Source organism: Pantherophis guttatus, chromosome 1 (assembly GCF_059756535.1).
Source record: "Pantherophis guttatus breed Tessera chromosome 1, ASM5975653v1, whole genome shotgun sequence".
Lineage (NCBI taxonomy): Eukaryota > Metazoa > Chordata > Lepidosauria > Squamata > Colubridae > Pantherophis > Pantherophis guttatus.
In genome coordinates this window covers 264947477-264963485 of record NC_142063.1, presented here as the reverse complement: position 1 = coordinate 264963485, position 16009 = coordinate 264947477, and the positions used below count along the sequence as shown (strand labels likewise).

Sequence of the window (16009 nt, the reverse complement as noted above, 5' to 3'; positions counted from 1 at the left end):
ATGTATCGGGACTTTTTCCCCCTTCGCTAAATTGGGCATGGGCCAGGAGTTTGACAGCTGTGCTTTAGTTCCTTCAAAACCAAATCAGCTGAAATATCAAAGTCATATTTGATATTTGACTATATCAATATTTGACTATAGACGTATGCAAAGGCAAAACATGTTCCACAATCCAGTCCAGATGTGACAAGGACACATATCCTTGATGTCTGGTCTACGTTTTCTTCATAGGGATGGAGGGGGATTTACTAAAATAGATATAAACACCCCGGCTGCCATTTGTGCTTCTCTGGGCAAGTAAATCCCCAAACTTCAAATTTGAATTTAGAAGGATCTTTGCAGCTTCAGAGAAAGCAAAACATTTTTTTTTTATAAACGGAGAGAACCTCTCCGAAACGGGCCCATCTTGTAAAATAATTAAATAACAGGCATAAAAGAAACTGAATCTGCAAAATACTCAAGTCCTTCCTAGTATTATGCACAAATTCTCTAAAAGCATTGATGATTTTGTGGCAAGACCACATTCAGAAAAGGAGCAGATATGTTCCTAAACATTCACTGGCATGTGGCTCTGTTTATTCCAGTTTCTGGCCATGCACAGGCCAGTCTCAAAATTAAACTAACAGCATTTAAAATCACTAACAATATGAAGGAATATCACAGGGAGACATGATACAGCTCTGGAAATATCTTTTATTACCCTTTTTTACCCTCACTCTGAAGATTATAATATTGTTAATCTGTTTCAAGTACTGCTCTCCCCAATTTTCTTTATTCATTTTTTTCAACCTTCATCCTTTAATCTTCCTGGAAGGGGAAAAAACAAACCAGGAAAAGCTTTAATGTTTCATTTCTACATATGCTTTCAACTTTAATATTTACTTACCTATTGAAATGATAAATGTCTTTTATGTTTCCAAACAAAGCCGATCGCTCCTCTGTACCCAAAGACAGCTTAGATTGGTCAGTGATACAATCAAGGTAATCCTATGAAATAAATGAAAAGGGTGCCTTAATGTTGTCTGCTCTTTTCTTCCCCAGAAAATGAAACTACCTTTAACTGTGTAAAATGAGTCTCTGCCAGATCAATTTCACTCTATATTACTGTAATCCCTTCAGTGAGTCCATCCCGAACAGGCCTTCTATTATGGGAGATAACAATACTTTACCTGTTCACCAATACTCTCAAAGAATGCTCTCAAAGACTAAACATACTGTGTTGCTCAGACTATACCCTGTATGTTTTTCAAGCTGCAAATGTATTCAGATTTCACTCCTAGTGACAGCTTAATCATCTCCATTAAATACCTAATAAAATCAATGACATCTTCCTATAGTAAGCCTCCCCACCACCCTCTCAGTATTATTAACATACCTGGGTTTCATACAACTTAAGCAGTTTTCTGGGAAAAATGTAATTATTTCAGAGCTAGTGAAATAAATGTTTTTAACATTTTCAAAAAATGCAACATAAATGTCATTATTGTCAGCTTGTAAAGAACAGAGTATTTAGCTGTCTATATAGCTCTCTAGTTACACATAATGTATAATATGGTCTACTAGAATATATTCTCGGGAATTTGTTTGCACAAACAGATGCAAAATATATGAACATAGAGACTACATTTGGGGAGAGATGAATAAGAACTATAAATAAATCATGAAAACAGAACTATATCTCGGTATATTGTTTTTATAACCATTTTCATTCCTCTTTGATTAAAAGTAAAATTTCCTTAAAGTTAAGCTCATCTCCTGGGGGATTTCATGAACTCATTCATTTTCTTGGCAGAAGTATGGAAGTGATTTGCCATTGTTTTTTTCATCAAGTCTAACCTACAGTTTTGGTATTACCATCTAATTTTTCATCAGTTCCAACATGTTTAGTTTTCAAGACCAGATAACATCAGTCATGAACCGTAGAGAGCAACGAAGTTCCTGCAGCAAAACTACCCTATGCTCTAAACGTCTTTAGAGTATTCAATAAAGCAGGTCTTTTGGAATGGGCTTCTCAGATTCTGGAAAAGAAATTGGCAGTTTGCAAAATATTATAAGCCCAGAACATCTGCAGAGTTTTTCTTTACCAAGAAAATAATATATCAAAAGTGGCTAGGAAGATCAACAAACCCTTTCCTAATTCAGTTAAAAATAATTGAGTTCTAAAGTAAACATATCCACTTGCCAAGATTTCTGTATCCTTTCAATAAATTTGGTTAAAGAACACTCAGTGAAAATCCTGCTTTTCTGATTGAGATTATCTGCCAAGGTAGCACTAGCACTTAGACATATATACCACTCCATAGTACTTTACATTACTCTCTAAGCAGTTTACAGAGTCAGCATATTGCTCTCAACAGTCGGGTCCTCATTTTACCAACCTTGGAAGGGTGGAAGGCTGAATCAACCTTGAGACGGTCAGGATTGAACTCCTGGCAGTGGGCATTAGCATGAGTCTTGACAAGTGGATTTCCAAAACTATTACACTGTTCTTTCATGGTCTCTGCTTCTTCCTTTTTCAGTCCGAGTACCCAACTTTAGTATTTCTACTTGCGTTCTACTCTACCAGCAGTTTCATACAGCAAACTCCATGAATATATCTATGCAGTTTTCCTGCCAACAGTATGAAAGTGGTTTGCTGCTGTCTTTCCAAACCTAGATTTTAACAGCCATATGTTGCTACCAATAGTGGGTTTCAAAACCCATCGCTACCATTTTGCTCGTGGGTGCTCGCACGTGCAATGCTTCTGCGCGTGTGCATCCGGGCAGGTGGGCGGAGCCTCCCACCACCACCGCTACGGGTTCGCCCAATTCGGGATGAACCGGTAGCAACCCACCACTGGTTGCCACCTGTTGAAACATCAAGACATTTCATACATGGAAGCAAGCTACTATAGTGCAACTTTTAGCTCAATAACCTGGACATAAGGATTCTTATCCAATTATTGCTAGATAATTGTTTTTTGCGTAAATCAATTCCCCCTGCAAAATAACTATTTTGTCTATTTTCCTCATTAAATTATAATTTTACTTCCATTTAAGAAAAAAGGTGAACTTAGGTAAATGTAATTATATATCTACATACTGGAGGGTTTTAATAATTAAGAGCCATGACATCTAAATGCTACAGCGGACACTCCCTGCACCTTTACTTTTCATTCCAATTCCATTATCTTATGACCTCATTCTTAAGATCTGTCTTCTTAAAATATGTTTTTGTATTAAGTCACTGTAACAATATCCCCAGGGTTTCCTGAAACTTCCCACTGACCTTTTGTTTTTATTCATAAGCTGCCTTGTAGCAAAGATTTAAGAAACTTCATAAAGGAGAAACTATTGCTACACATACAAACATACCTAGAATCTGAGTCAGTGAGTGGAAAAATAAGATATAGTAAGACTTTTTAAATGGTACTTTATAAAGGAATTCATAATTCTCTTTTCCCATATTAGTCCCAATTTGAAGGCAATTTGTAATTATGCCTACAAGAAACTGAAACTCCAATTTTACTGACAAGTTGTTTTTTAATTGAATATTGTCAGGTTCTGCTTTTTATTTTTGGGGCCTTTTATGTTTCTCATTCTATTCATTTAAGAGTTTAACAACTGCTTCCGGAAGAAAAGATACAAAACTGTGTGAAAGCAAAGACTGTTTACTATAAAAAATGAAGTATCAGAAAACACAGATTGCTCTATTCTTTGCACAAAACAAAGAAACAGAAACTATATTGTACTATATAGAAACTGGACTTCAGATAATGATCACTCAAGTATGACAATAAGAAATCCATCAAAATGTAAATTGGATTTTGGCATGGCTTACCTAATTTTTCTAATAGGATTTGGAAACAAAGGTGCTGAACTATTTTACTTGAATTCTGTCTGCTTGCAAATCATGGTACAGAACTTGCCAATAAAATAAGGTCAACCTAACACTACTAGACCTTTCCTCAGATTACTATCAAAATTTACAATGCAAAATTAAATATTGTTCAGTTTCTGGGAAAGAGGCCTGTGTAAATGAGGACATTGCTGCTTCTCCCTCTAAAACATTGTTAACATATTTCACATCCAGTCATTTATTTTGAATAGTATATAGCAGTGAATGCCAAAAGTGGGGGGAGCACAGGGGGATCGTGCACATGCGTGACCACACCCATAATTCAATGCGCCTCAACCCCCCATGCTCCCCCTGCATTTGGCACGCAATGGCATGGTGGGCCCGGTAGGCCTGTTTTTTGCCCTCCCCAGGCTTCTTGGTGCCTGGGGAGGGCGAAAACAACCCAAAAATCAACTGGCCAGCAGACACATGTGTGCTGGAGCTGACCTAGGGCAACGCTCGCGTGCCCACAGATATGGCTCCACGTGCCACAGGTGGCACGTGTGCCATAGGTTCGCCATCACGGGTATATAGCTATAACAGTACCTCGATGCACTGAAAAGCCAAATCTTGAAAATTTGGAAAAGTTGCATATGGGATACTAAATATCTATGCATTATGCACCAAAATGATCATATTAACTCTGAATGTTCTCTTTAGTTATTAAGTTATTTAGTTATTTAAGGCAAGAACAAGCAATTGTATCACCAAATGTAGCTATTTTGTCTTACCATTTGAAAGCACTTATTAAAAAGAAGTCCAACAGAAACTCTACTGGCATGGGAGTTCAAGTTTCTTGCCAAAAACAGCGTGTTTAAATTTTATGAGACAAATAATGAGTATCATGGAGAATCAAAACTTTGTTCACGCAGCTCACCCTAGGACTTCCTAACTAACCTTAACTAGGATTGTAGCCACAGAGATGAAATCAGCTCTATAAAACCCACTTCTGAAGATCATTATGTTCAAAATAATTCATGGGAACCAACCAACCTAATAAATAAATAACTCAAGAGTTTTCAAATTAGAGCCCTGTATTGTGCCTTGTCATTTAATAGCTCCTCAAACTCGTCCTAGAATGCCATTAAAAATGGAACATGATCTTTCAGTCTGTCCTGCATGGAAAATGATCAAAGCTACACAACCACGAGTTTGTTTTATAGCCTTAATCATTTTTTTCCTGTTTAAAAATTATTTGACCCAAACAGACCAATGGAAAATACTAACAACATGATAGCAAGCTGTGAACGTTTGAAATCCTGATTTTAAAAAAGTGTGGAAAATCCCTGATAACATTCCAGACCATTTATGGTTAAAGGAAACTCAGTATCTGCTGGGAAACAAAAGAAAAAGACCAACCTCCTAAACCAAACATGGAATTAAAACTAATTTAATAAAGTTTACAGTGTGAGTATTATCTGCTCAAACAATTTAACAAAATAATTTGAAATGCAACCAAAAACCCACTCATTATTCACCCCTTTTGGATTTTTTGAGTTTCTACATATATATATATATATATATTAATTTGATTTATATGCCGCCCTTCTCCGGAGACTCAGGGCGGTTTACAATGCGTTAAGCAATAGCCTTCATACTTTTGTATATTTATACAAAGTCAGCTTATTGCCCCCACAAACTGGGTCCTCAATTTACCCACCTTAGAAAGGATGGAAGGCTGAGTCAACCTTGAGCCTTGGAGAGATTCGAACCAGCAGTAATTGCAGGCAGCTGGGTTAATAACAGGGTGCTTTAGACCACTGTACTACCAAGGCTCTCTCTCTATATATAAATATCTTACTGATTCAAAACAAGAATGCCTGAGTTAATAATACCAAAGTTTCAAGTGATAAGATCATGTAATATGCGAAAATGGAAAAGAAGTGAGCCCCTTAAATTATAGCCCCTTAAAGTATACAATATAAATATTGTATACATTACACAATATCCACAATAACACTCTGTTAAATCTTTAACTAACAACATTAAACATCTGTAAGTATTCCTTCAGTAATATTAGCCACAGTGCTTCCATGGCTAAATACAAGAAGAGATTCTCAAAAGCTCTCTAAAAGAAACTCAATTTACCACTTTCCAGAAAGTGACCATAGTTGGGGCTAACCTAACATCTAAGGGAGATTATTCTGTAAAAGCAACTTCTGAATGAATATGTTCGTCTGTATTTAACAAAGTGCTATATGACAAATTTGAGCCATTTTTTTCGGATAATATTTATATTTTATCAAAACAATGTATCAATGTTTATATTATTATAATATTTCAGGAATTCAGACTGAGAACATGATAAAACAACAATCTGGGATTTTCCAATATTCCCTTCGATTTGTTTTTTTAAAAAAAACAAAAAAACAAACCTGGCTTTACCTTAATTTCCAGTTTTCTAATGTAGAAGCAAATGTGTTGGCCAAATACTTTCAATTTATATTCATTTTCTGTTTTTTGTTTCAGGGGTCTAATTCCTTTAGCTTAGTATTTCTTGATTTCTGAGGTCTAGGAATGATCAGTTTATATGCCTCCCTCTAAGCATGTCATATTACATATTTTTGTTAGAAGAATTTTATTTTAAGATGGCTACTATCTGGACTTGCACTGTTGTCAGAAGCTTCAAAAACACAATCCTTTCTTGTCAGTATATGCTTCCACTATCCAAACTGCTTTACTGAAAATACAGGGGTCTAAATAGCTGAAGCAAATAATAACATGCATATACATGCCTATATTCTATATGTTCAGCATTTCATTTTTAATCTTTTGATTTTATGGATGTTTTATTCTAGAACTTTATGGAGACTTAGGCAAAGCACATACATTTAGTCCTCAATTCAAACTATAAATAGTTCAAATGAATGACTAACAATTAGAGCAAAAATACTTTGTACTATCATCCATGTCTACCATCGTTATTATTAACAAGGATTTGTTCTTAACTGGTTTTGAAATAAAAATTTTGACTTGTTTAACATCTTGTGTAAGGCTTCATTGTGAAAGCTGTTAATAATGTACTTCATTGTTTTAGTTAGTAATTGGACAGAAGTTAAATAAAGCATTACCCTGTTTCCCCCAAAATAAGACATCCCCTGATAATAAGCCAAATCAGGCTTTTGAGCGCATGACAATAAGGCCAAGTGCTTATTTCAGGGTTCAGAAAAATATAAGACAGGGTCTTAATTTCGGGAAACATGGCAGTTCCTATTTCTATCAATCTGTATTCATTTCTTTTTCATGAACATTTATCAATAAGTATCTTGGAATTTCAGGTGCCTTTGAAAATAGAAATACTTTTTCATGTATTTTATCTTTCATTATAATGGCTTGCAGCTTTACAAGTCGTCATTATTTAAGCATAAATAAAAGTCTATGTGTTCAAAGATAACATGTGAGCAGGAAGGCAGCTCATCCTTTCTCAAGTAATTTTAACCACATCATAGAAAATGCCATTGTGCGTATAATTAGGTACTGGCTGATCATACCAGTATCATAATGTTCAGTGTGATCTATGGCTGTCTATCATGGAGTTTTTCTCAATCCCAGCAACTTTAAATGCATGGACTTCAATTGCCAGAAGTCTGAAACAGAGAGATACATTTATAAAATATTTTCTGGATTAACTAAGGCAGAGCAAAAATTTATCCTCAGTGCTGGAAAACATATACAGAAACATAGACCCATATATACAAAGGAATAATATTTTGAGGGAGATGGGGCTTTTAAGTCACAGAACAAAAAGAATCCTGACACAAAACTTCTCTTTGTTCTAATGACTATGTATAATATTGGCCACAAAAAGGCATCGTTCATTTATTAAAGTCCATTAGTAGATGTGCAGCTAACACCTTGGGAAAAAAAGGCACAAAGCCACATATTTTATATATATCTTCCTAAAAACTGTCTGCAAACCATTTGGCATCAGTGACAAAGAAAGAGGTGGAAAATCTCTGTATACTGAACCTGAAGCATTATATCTTCCCCAGTTGTTCCATTTCCTACTTAAGCACACAAACTGGACTACAGAAAATTACAAAATAAAGAGAACGGAATTTTCTGGACAAATTTGTAAACATTCTCATACCTGTAATATGCCCCTCAGCAAAACAAAAAACAAAAAACATAGCTTCCTAATAACAGAAAAAAGACTAAAAAGATGACTGATAGTGCAGGTCAGAATACACGAGAATCAGCCCAATGAAATCAATTAGCGAAAGAGAGCAGTTAACAGAACAAAAAAAAAAGAAAAAAAAGAAGAGTGGATTGGGGTGAGGGGAATATAAATAAAAGATTAATGATAAGTAGAACAGAATTTGTAGCCTGTGGTATTCAATTATCAGATAAAATCATTATTTATCAACCAATCTTTATCTTATTATTTACTAGAGAGCCAGCATGGTGTTAAGGCATCAGACTAGAAACCAGGAGACTGTGAGTTCTGGTTCTGCCTTAGGCACAAAGCCACCTGGGTATCTTGGGCCAGCCGTTCTCTTTCAGCCCTAGGAAGGAGGTAATGTCAAATTACTTCTGAAAAACCTTACCAAGAAAACTGCAGGGACATGTCCAGGCAGTCTCTGAGGATTGGACATGATTGAACATAGGAAAAATATGATTTAGCTCTAGTAGATGTTTTATTTTCCACAAATGATCAATATTAATGTATACATTTATATATATATATAAATCAATGCTTTAAACAACTTTATTCTAATTCAGGTGGATTCTAAATACTAGCTTTAAATTGCATGATTATATGCATTTAAAAATGTTTTCTAGTCCTCAGTAGGAAATAACATACTTTACTTTAGAAATATTAGGGGAATTTGGAACTCAGTGGCACTGACAGACCCTGTAACTCTAATTAAAATAGGGATAGCTTAGAAACATCATCAAGCTGTATAAGAGATTTTGACACTTTAGAATTGGAATTCATTAGAAGTATGAGATAAAAATAATTGATTCATAAATAATATATAAAGTATTTGTGAAGTTCACTGCAGATTCCGTGTATCCGATCAGTTAAAGGCACAGAAAGTTAATTTTTGGATTTGGGTCCAAAGTCCAGTGCGGGTGAGAAGGGAGATGAGTTAAATTTTGAATCCCTTAGGACACAGCCTTCTATTTAATCAACCTGTTGCAACTCTCCCTTCATATTATTTTTTCTATCTTTGAATACAAACTATGGAGAACTGAGGTAACCTTTGTGGACCTATATTTGTGGCCACCTATAATAGTGGGCTGGTAAGTGATGAGCTTAATATAATTTGCAGAGTTCTTTTTCATAGCTCATCTTTCTCCAACTCAATTCAGTCATAAAACTTCATTCACTTTTTCTCAGTTTTGGCTGTGACTTATTAGAGACATTTCTCACAACTAGGTTTTTAGTACTAATTATTTAAATGCTTCTCCATAGTTCAGTATATAGCCATACTGTATATTAATGGTTCTACTTCTTTCAATATGTTTTCCAAATTTTCAAAAGGAAAGCTTTTTTTTTTTAAGAAGAAAAGCTAAGATACTAATATTTTTTGCACAACAAATCTAGATGTGGTGTTTGTCTTGTAGTTTGCTTTTGTGTTTGCATGCATGAATGCGTATCAGTGATGTGCAGGACCCAAAATAGGAACTGTCCTAGAGGGAAGCATCTAACCCCTTCTCTTCGCTAAAATTTTAATTGGAAACTCTTCTTCGCTGTTATTCACAAGGAAGAAAAGTTACCATTGGCAACAACAGACCATCTTTTCTATTGTAAACAGCACTTTCTTGGGTAAACAGTGATTTTAATTAGGACCATGACAGGGCAAAGGGTTAAAAACCTCTCTTTGCATGTTGCTATTCCAATAGGCTCTATCCCTTCGCTGTACCATCAGCCATTTATTTTAAATTATTTGTTTTAAAACAAAACAACTTAAAAGCATAACTATTGACAAAAACCAAAGGAACAATCATAGTGTGTTAACATCCAGTAAACAAAAATAATTACAATTACAGTGGCCATTTATTTATATCAACAACTGAAACACCTTTTTCAATTTCCAGAAAGAAAAGAAGTAATTTTTCCCCCCAAAGACATCTGCTGAAAAACTACTATTTGTGATTATGTTACCCAGTCTGGTAATAAAACATTTTCAAGAAAAACAGCAAAGTGCCCAACCTATATGAGCTACAATTGCAGTGTTACTACTTATTAAAATAAAATGTCTGCTAATTAATGACAAAAATCGTAGCTAATACATAATGTGAAGTCAATTAAATAAACAATTAAAATATAAATACTTAAAACCAATAGCCAAAGTAAAATTAACTAATAGATACTTATATCACAGAACAGTAATGACTATCTACCATGATATTGAAACACAAGATCTCTAAAATAAAAAAGTGACAATTTCAGGATCTATTTTAGAATCTTACCTGCTTAAAAGATTTTTAATCAGTTATAGTTAGAAAATCTTCCTATTTAGAAAGTGTTTTAATGCCATTTTACTACTTTTTAAATGTATATTAAAACATATTTTCTAAAAAATCTATTGCTACTAAACTGGCGTGCAATTGAGAGATTTTCATGGGTTCAGGAATTTGTACAAAATTATAAAATTTTTCTATAAATAAATTCTAGCATTATGATAATTTCAATTTTTTTTCCTCTTTGACCAAGATTACATCTAGTTATGCTTTCAAATGAACACTGGCGTGTTTGTTGAAATACATAAGAATACTTTTATTAATAAGCAGTTATTTTTTTCATTGAGAATAAAGGTATTTAAATATTATGTCAGCAGTATTAAACATTTAAAATGGCTCCCTTATTTATACAATATGTCAGTAGCTTTGCTTGCTTTATCTCTTTATTTCAGTTTTGTTTAAGGGTATTTAAACTTCTTTCCTGTATGGATCTTACTGTAAACCAGCAGTTAAGATACCTAATACAGATATGCAGGAAAAGACTTGTTTCTACAGATTAATTCTTTTTCAGCATGCCTTTGTATATCAAATCCTGATAATCTGATTTGCCTCGCTGTCTGCTTCTGTGTGCATCATCAGACTAGTATTTTCTTTTCCAGATTAGTGATGTACTTAAAAAGAAAATTGCCCAAAGCCATACATTATAACATTTCCAGATTATGTGTAAAATGTATGTCCGCATTAAACAGGTCAAAAAAATTGCAATAAATAAAGCAATAAATAAATATATAATCCCCACCTGCAAGAATATTGTTTAGAAGTCATGAACTAATAGAACCAGGGATATATTCTAAAATCTTGAAATATATGAAGTCTCAAATTTAACATTTTATCATCCAGGAACTAGAAATAAATACCATTTATTTCTAAACAGAAGTAAGGTACCACTAATCCCTGACTTTTACTTCCATTCAACCTTAGGTTTTCAGCTTCTAAAGATCTAAGGCCATGATGGCAAACCTATGGCACACATGCCAGAGGTGGCACGCAGTGCCCACTCTGTGGGCACGCAAGCCGTCGCTCCAGCTCAGCTCTGTTGTGCATGCATGCGCGCCTCCTACTGGCCAGCTGGTCTTTGGGTGTCACGCATGCGCATGGCTTGAGGCGCATGCACGGGGCCACATGCGCATTGCATTTTGGGGGTTCAGGCGTGCGCACGCACATTCTCATGCTCACACACACGCTTTGGGCACTCAGTCCAGAAAAGGTTAGCCATCACTGATCTAAGGTCTTGGTTACAGTAGAAAATCAAGAAGCTTCTTTTACCATCCCGATTTAGTAGGAAAGCTCTAAGACCAGCCTACTTGCAAAAAGTAAGTTAGTAAAGTTTATTTCCCAAAAAATACCTTTATATGGTTCATGTACATCTGGCATAACTAACAAGGATAACTTCAAGAAGGGAAGGGAAGGGAAGGGAAGGGAAGGGAAGGGAAGGGAAGGGAAGGGAAGGGAAGGGAAGGGAAGGGAAATGATTTCAGGGATCATAGTGTTTCATACTGTAGCTTGTAGACATTGAAGGCTCAATATTATATTCTCTCCCTGGTTCTAATAAGAGTTTTCTCATAAAAAGTATAATACAGTGGGCAACGTCTCTTGAGATTGCAGTTAGAAAGAAAATAACTTTATCATCTTCAAATTCAATAGTGCTAACTGACTATGCCTTGTGTAGATGGTGATTAACTTTAAAAGTAACAACAATCATTGTTATGTGTACAATTTACAAAATATCAGATTTTTGTGGGATCAATAAAATAAACAAAACCTGAATAACCTGAAAAAGAACTATTTAACAAAAAGTATTTTAAGTTATTAATTAGTAATGCATATTGTCTGTCTTGAAGGATAACTCTGCAAATAAGAACCATGCTGTTTCAATATAACCAAAGAACACGTATCAATTTCATGCTGCCTGTGCTTCCCACAGCAGCCAACTTATTGCAAACCTTGATCCTAGTTTTCTTTCTATGTTAAATTTCAGTTTATACATTTTACACTGTGGCTGAACTTAAATGAGGGGAAAACACACTTACTTTCACAATACTTCTTAAATCCTGCACGTACATTCTTTCAGTCTCTAGAATTTCTTGGACCACTCTGTCAACATACAGGAGTTTTGGACTTGTAGACTCAACAATCAGTGACATGACACAGTTTTTGTTATTTTCCTTTGTTTCAGCTTTTCGTGGCATATTTGGCTTTCTTCCAAGATTTCCATCAAAGAGCTGTTCCTTGATGGGGTTATTTTTTCTTACTTCTTTGCTGGGAAACTGTTGGGTTGGGTGCAGCTCCAACTTTATGGCCCCCACTTCCTTGTCCTGATTGAACAAACCCAGATGACTGTTGGAAACCAAGGTTGTTCTGCTACCACAGGAACAGTGGCTATCCCTGGAGGATGCTGAGGAAGATGTTGAGCTGAAGCTAACTGGTCGGTCACTGTCTGACAATTCCATTGCTTTGATTCCACAGTAGAGGAAATGTCGGTCTTCTCTATGTAGGTTGTTTCCTGTCTTCTTGGGAGCTGTGCCTACCATTACTGGAGGCAACCCATTAAGACTGTAGCCATCTTTGTGGAGAGAGAGAAATAAATATTAATTTTGCATGTATATTGGATTTCATTAAAAACCATTTTACTTATGCACAGAAAAGTAATCACATGGAAGACTATCTTCAGACTCTTCAATGAGTACAAGCAGACCAGGAGGAATCTGTTGCAGAAACACTGCATATAAACAACAACTCAAGGAATCATCTATCAGTAAGGACTCCTCCCTTTCATTATTTTTAAACTTCATTTGAATAGCTTTTTTAAAAAAAAATCAGCATTCATATGTCCATTTTTGCTGCAAAAAAAAAACCATTTGATTTTACACATTTTTTTAAAGTAGATGATCAAAATGATTACTGGGCCAACTTAGACAAAATTGCAAAAAAACAAAACAAAACAAACAATGAAGAAAGAAAACTTTAATGGATTCTAAATTAAGTTGATGCAAAAAAAAATCCATTAGTGTAATTTTGCCTGCCTGAACATAAACAAAACTATTAATCTCTGATCCATATTAAACTTATAAAAGAAGTTCAGAAATACCCATTCTGACAATATAGAAATTCTTACCAAACTGTAAATACTTAATATGACTAGGAAGAAAAACCACTGTCACACACAAATATATAGTGGGCAACAAATAAAGAATATACAGATGCAACAGTACATCTGTGAGCAATTACTGTGGTGACTTTATCTCCTGCCTTTCTGAGAAGTAGTCCGTTGAGTCCATGTATATCAATAACGAAGCAACAGCATCCATAATATCCAAACAAAAGAGAATGCCCAATCTGCTGCAGAAATCATCTGGAAATTGTTTTGAGCTGCATTTAGCGAAAATAGTTTCACTATTATGTATCTGCATGTTGCCATAATTATTTCCCTGTAACCATTATGTTATGAACAACAACTGTACCTCCCAGCTCTCATTGTAGAAGAATGCTTTGTATAAGCTGTTTTGTTGAAAAATTCTGTAAGCATATTGACGATCAAAAATTGATTCCTCTTCTCGTTTTCTTTGTTAGATTTATTATGATGCCCCTTAATTGCATTATCCAGCTTGTGTGTATGAATTCATATTTTACTGGGCATGTTGCTATTTTAATTCCAGGAAACCCTAATAAACCATTAATAAAGTAAATGAAATGTCTGGTTTGGCTGGAATTCCCATATTACTCATGTTTATTTATTAAGCTTGCCATATCCATATATCTTGGAATTCTTTTTAACGAAAACTATATGAATAGAAGTATTCATAATTGTCTTCTTTATGTATCCTTCATTTTGGAACACACTATTGTTGAAAAGCAGCATAGTATATGAAACATTAACCCCTAGATATTAATATATTATTGTTCAATAACATCTTGGAAAGATCTGCATGTCTTTCATGCCCTGATTGAAGTTACTCTAGAAGACATTTTGTAACATATGCATTCATATTTTGATTAAAGGAAGTGATCTGTACTGAAAATCTCCTAAATTTTGAAAAAATGTAAGTTTGAAGATCAGAAAAAAAATATTAGTGGGTTGATAGGCTCTGTAAATTTACTGATAGGTCTGTACCAAGTTTTACACTTTCTCCTTTTATTACTGTGACTCAATGAAGTCAAGTTGAACCAAGAAGTCAAGAGCCTTGGTGGTGCAGCAGACTAAAGCACTGTTAAGTAACACCAGCTGCCTGCAATTACTGCACCAGGCTCAAGGTTGACTCAGCCTTCCATCCTTTCAAGGTAGGTAAAATGAGGACCCAGTTTGTGGGGGCAATAAGCTGACTTTGTATAAAAAAGAACACCGCTTGGGGGGGCCCGAAAGCCCTACTAAGCAGGTATATACAAAAGTATGAAGGCTATTGCTTAACGCATTGTAAGCCACCCTAAGTCTCTGGAAAAGAGTGGCATATAAATCGAACCAATAAATAAATAAATAAATAAATAAATAAACCATCAGTTTTATTTTCATTTTCTTGATTAATCTGATATATGACAGATTATATGTAATCTGGTTCTTATTAACCAGATTACATTCTCCTGGCATATCATTTACTAGACATAGCTTCTAGAGTAGGTTTGTCAATAATTATTGGGTTGTTCAAATCTAAATTAGAAATTTTTAATTATTTTTAACATTTTAAGAAAATATCTACAAGTATTTAAACTAGTTCCTGAAGACTTTAATGGTAAGCCACTTCAATTATCCTGACATAAGAATTGCATGGATACGGCCATCAAGAGTTGGATTAAATAAAAGGGCATTGTTATGATTTATCTATGTAATATGAAGTTAATTATAGTTGACACTATAATTACTGAAAACTGAAGATTGTAAGCAATAAAGTATGCATTTCTTCAGCAAAGTAACAGAAAAATTATTTCCTTTGATTTCTGATCAAAAAATATTTTAAATCACAAAGTATAGAATAATAACTATTCTTCAAAAGTAGACTGGTTGGAAATCTGGGTAAATGAGATAAATGGAAAACCTTTTCTCTAATTTATCAGAAGACATATAGCTACAACATAAAATACAATAGAGTATATTTGATAAGCTGCTTTAGGTATCTCAGCTGAAGTACAGAGTTCCTATTTCATTCAATCATCCTATAGCCTTTCTTCCTGTTGATTGCTATGTCGTCTCAATTACAGACAGCCCAAAAGCATCACTAAACTGTATTTGCATTGTCACTACTACACAAAGAAAATCTGAGAATTCCTACAGTTTAACAAAAGAAAAACAGTGTTTATTCTAGTTTTATGACCTTTTATTCTCCCAAAATACAATGGAAAATAACTGTAGTAGATTTTAATGTCACAAGCCTTCAGAAACAGAAGCTTGGCAAATAACAAGAGAAAACCAGTTCAAGTGATGTCACCTGAATATAATAGTTTTGTCTATAAATCAAAGATTAGGATTGTGCAAATGCTACTGAATGCTGAGGATTAGGATCCATATTCCTATTTTAATGCATTTTTCCAGAAACCCAGTGAACACAAGTTGTTATCAAACGTACACACAAAGATATGACATAATCCAGACATACAGAGAGAGACCAATGAGTAGATCAGTGAATACCAGTAAATGCAATCCTTTTCTTATTCCTCTTCAAACCCTGCCTA

At 34.6% G+C, this 16009-nt stretch overlaps 1 protein-coding gene across 4 annotated transcripts in view; it reads right to left on the bottom strand.

Moving 5' to 3' along the window:
* The window catches only part of PLEKHG1 (pleckstrin homology and RhoGEF domain containing G1), a 113480-nt gene that overhangs the window by 34327 nt on the left and 63144 nt on the right, over window positions 1-16009 (bottom strand). For all 4 annotated transcript variants that reach the window (XM_060692277.2, XM_060692278.2, XM_087887443.1 and 1 more), the window contains 2 exons: window positions 12379-12911; window positions 887-987 (listed from right to left, as the gene is read on the bottom strand). In XM_060692277.2, coding sequence (XP_060548260.2) covers window positions 887-987; window positions 12379-12911 — 634 coding nt within the window. The remainder of the gene's footprint in view (window positions 1-886; window positions 988-12378; window positions 12912-16009) is intronic.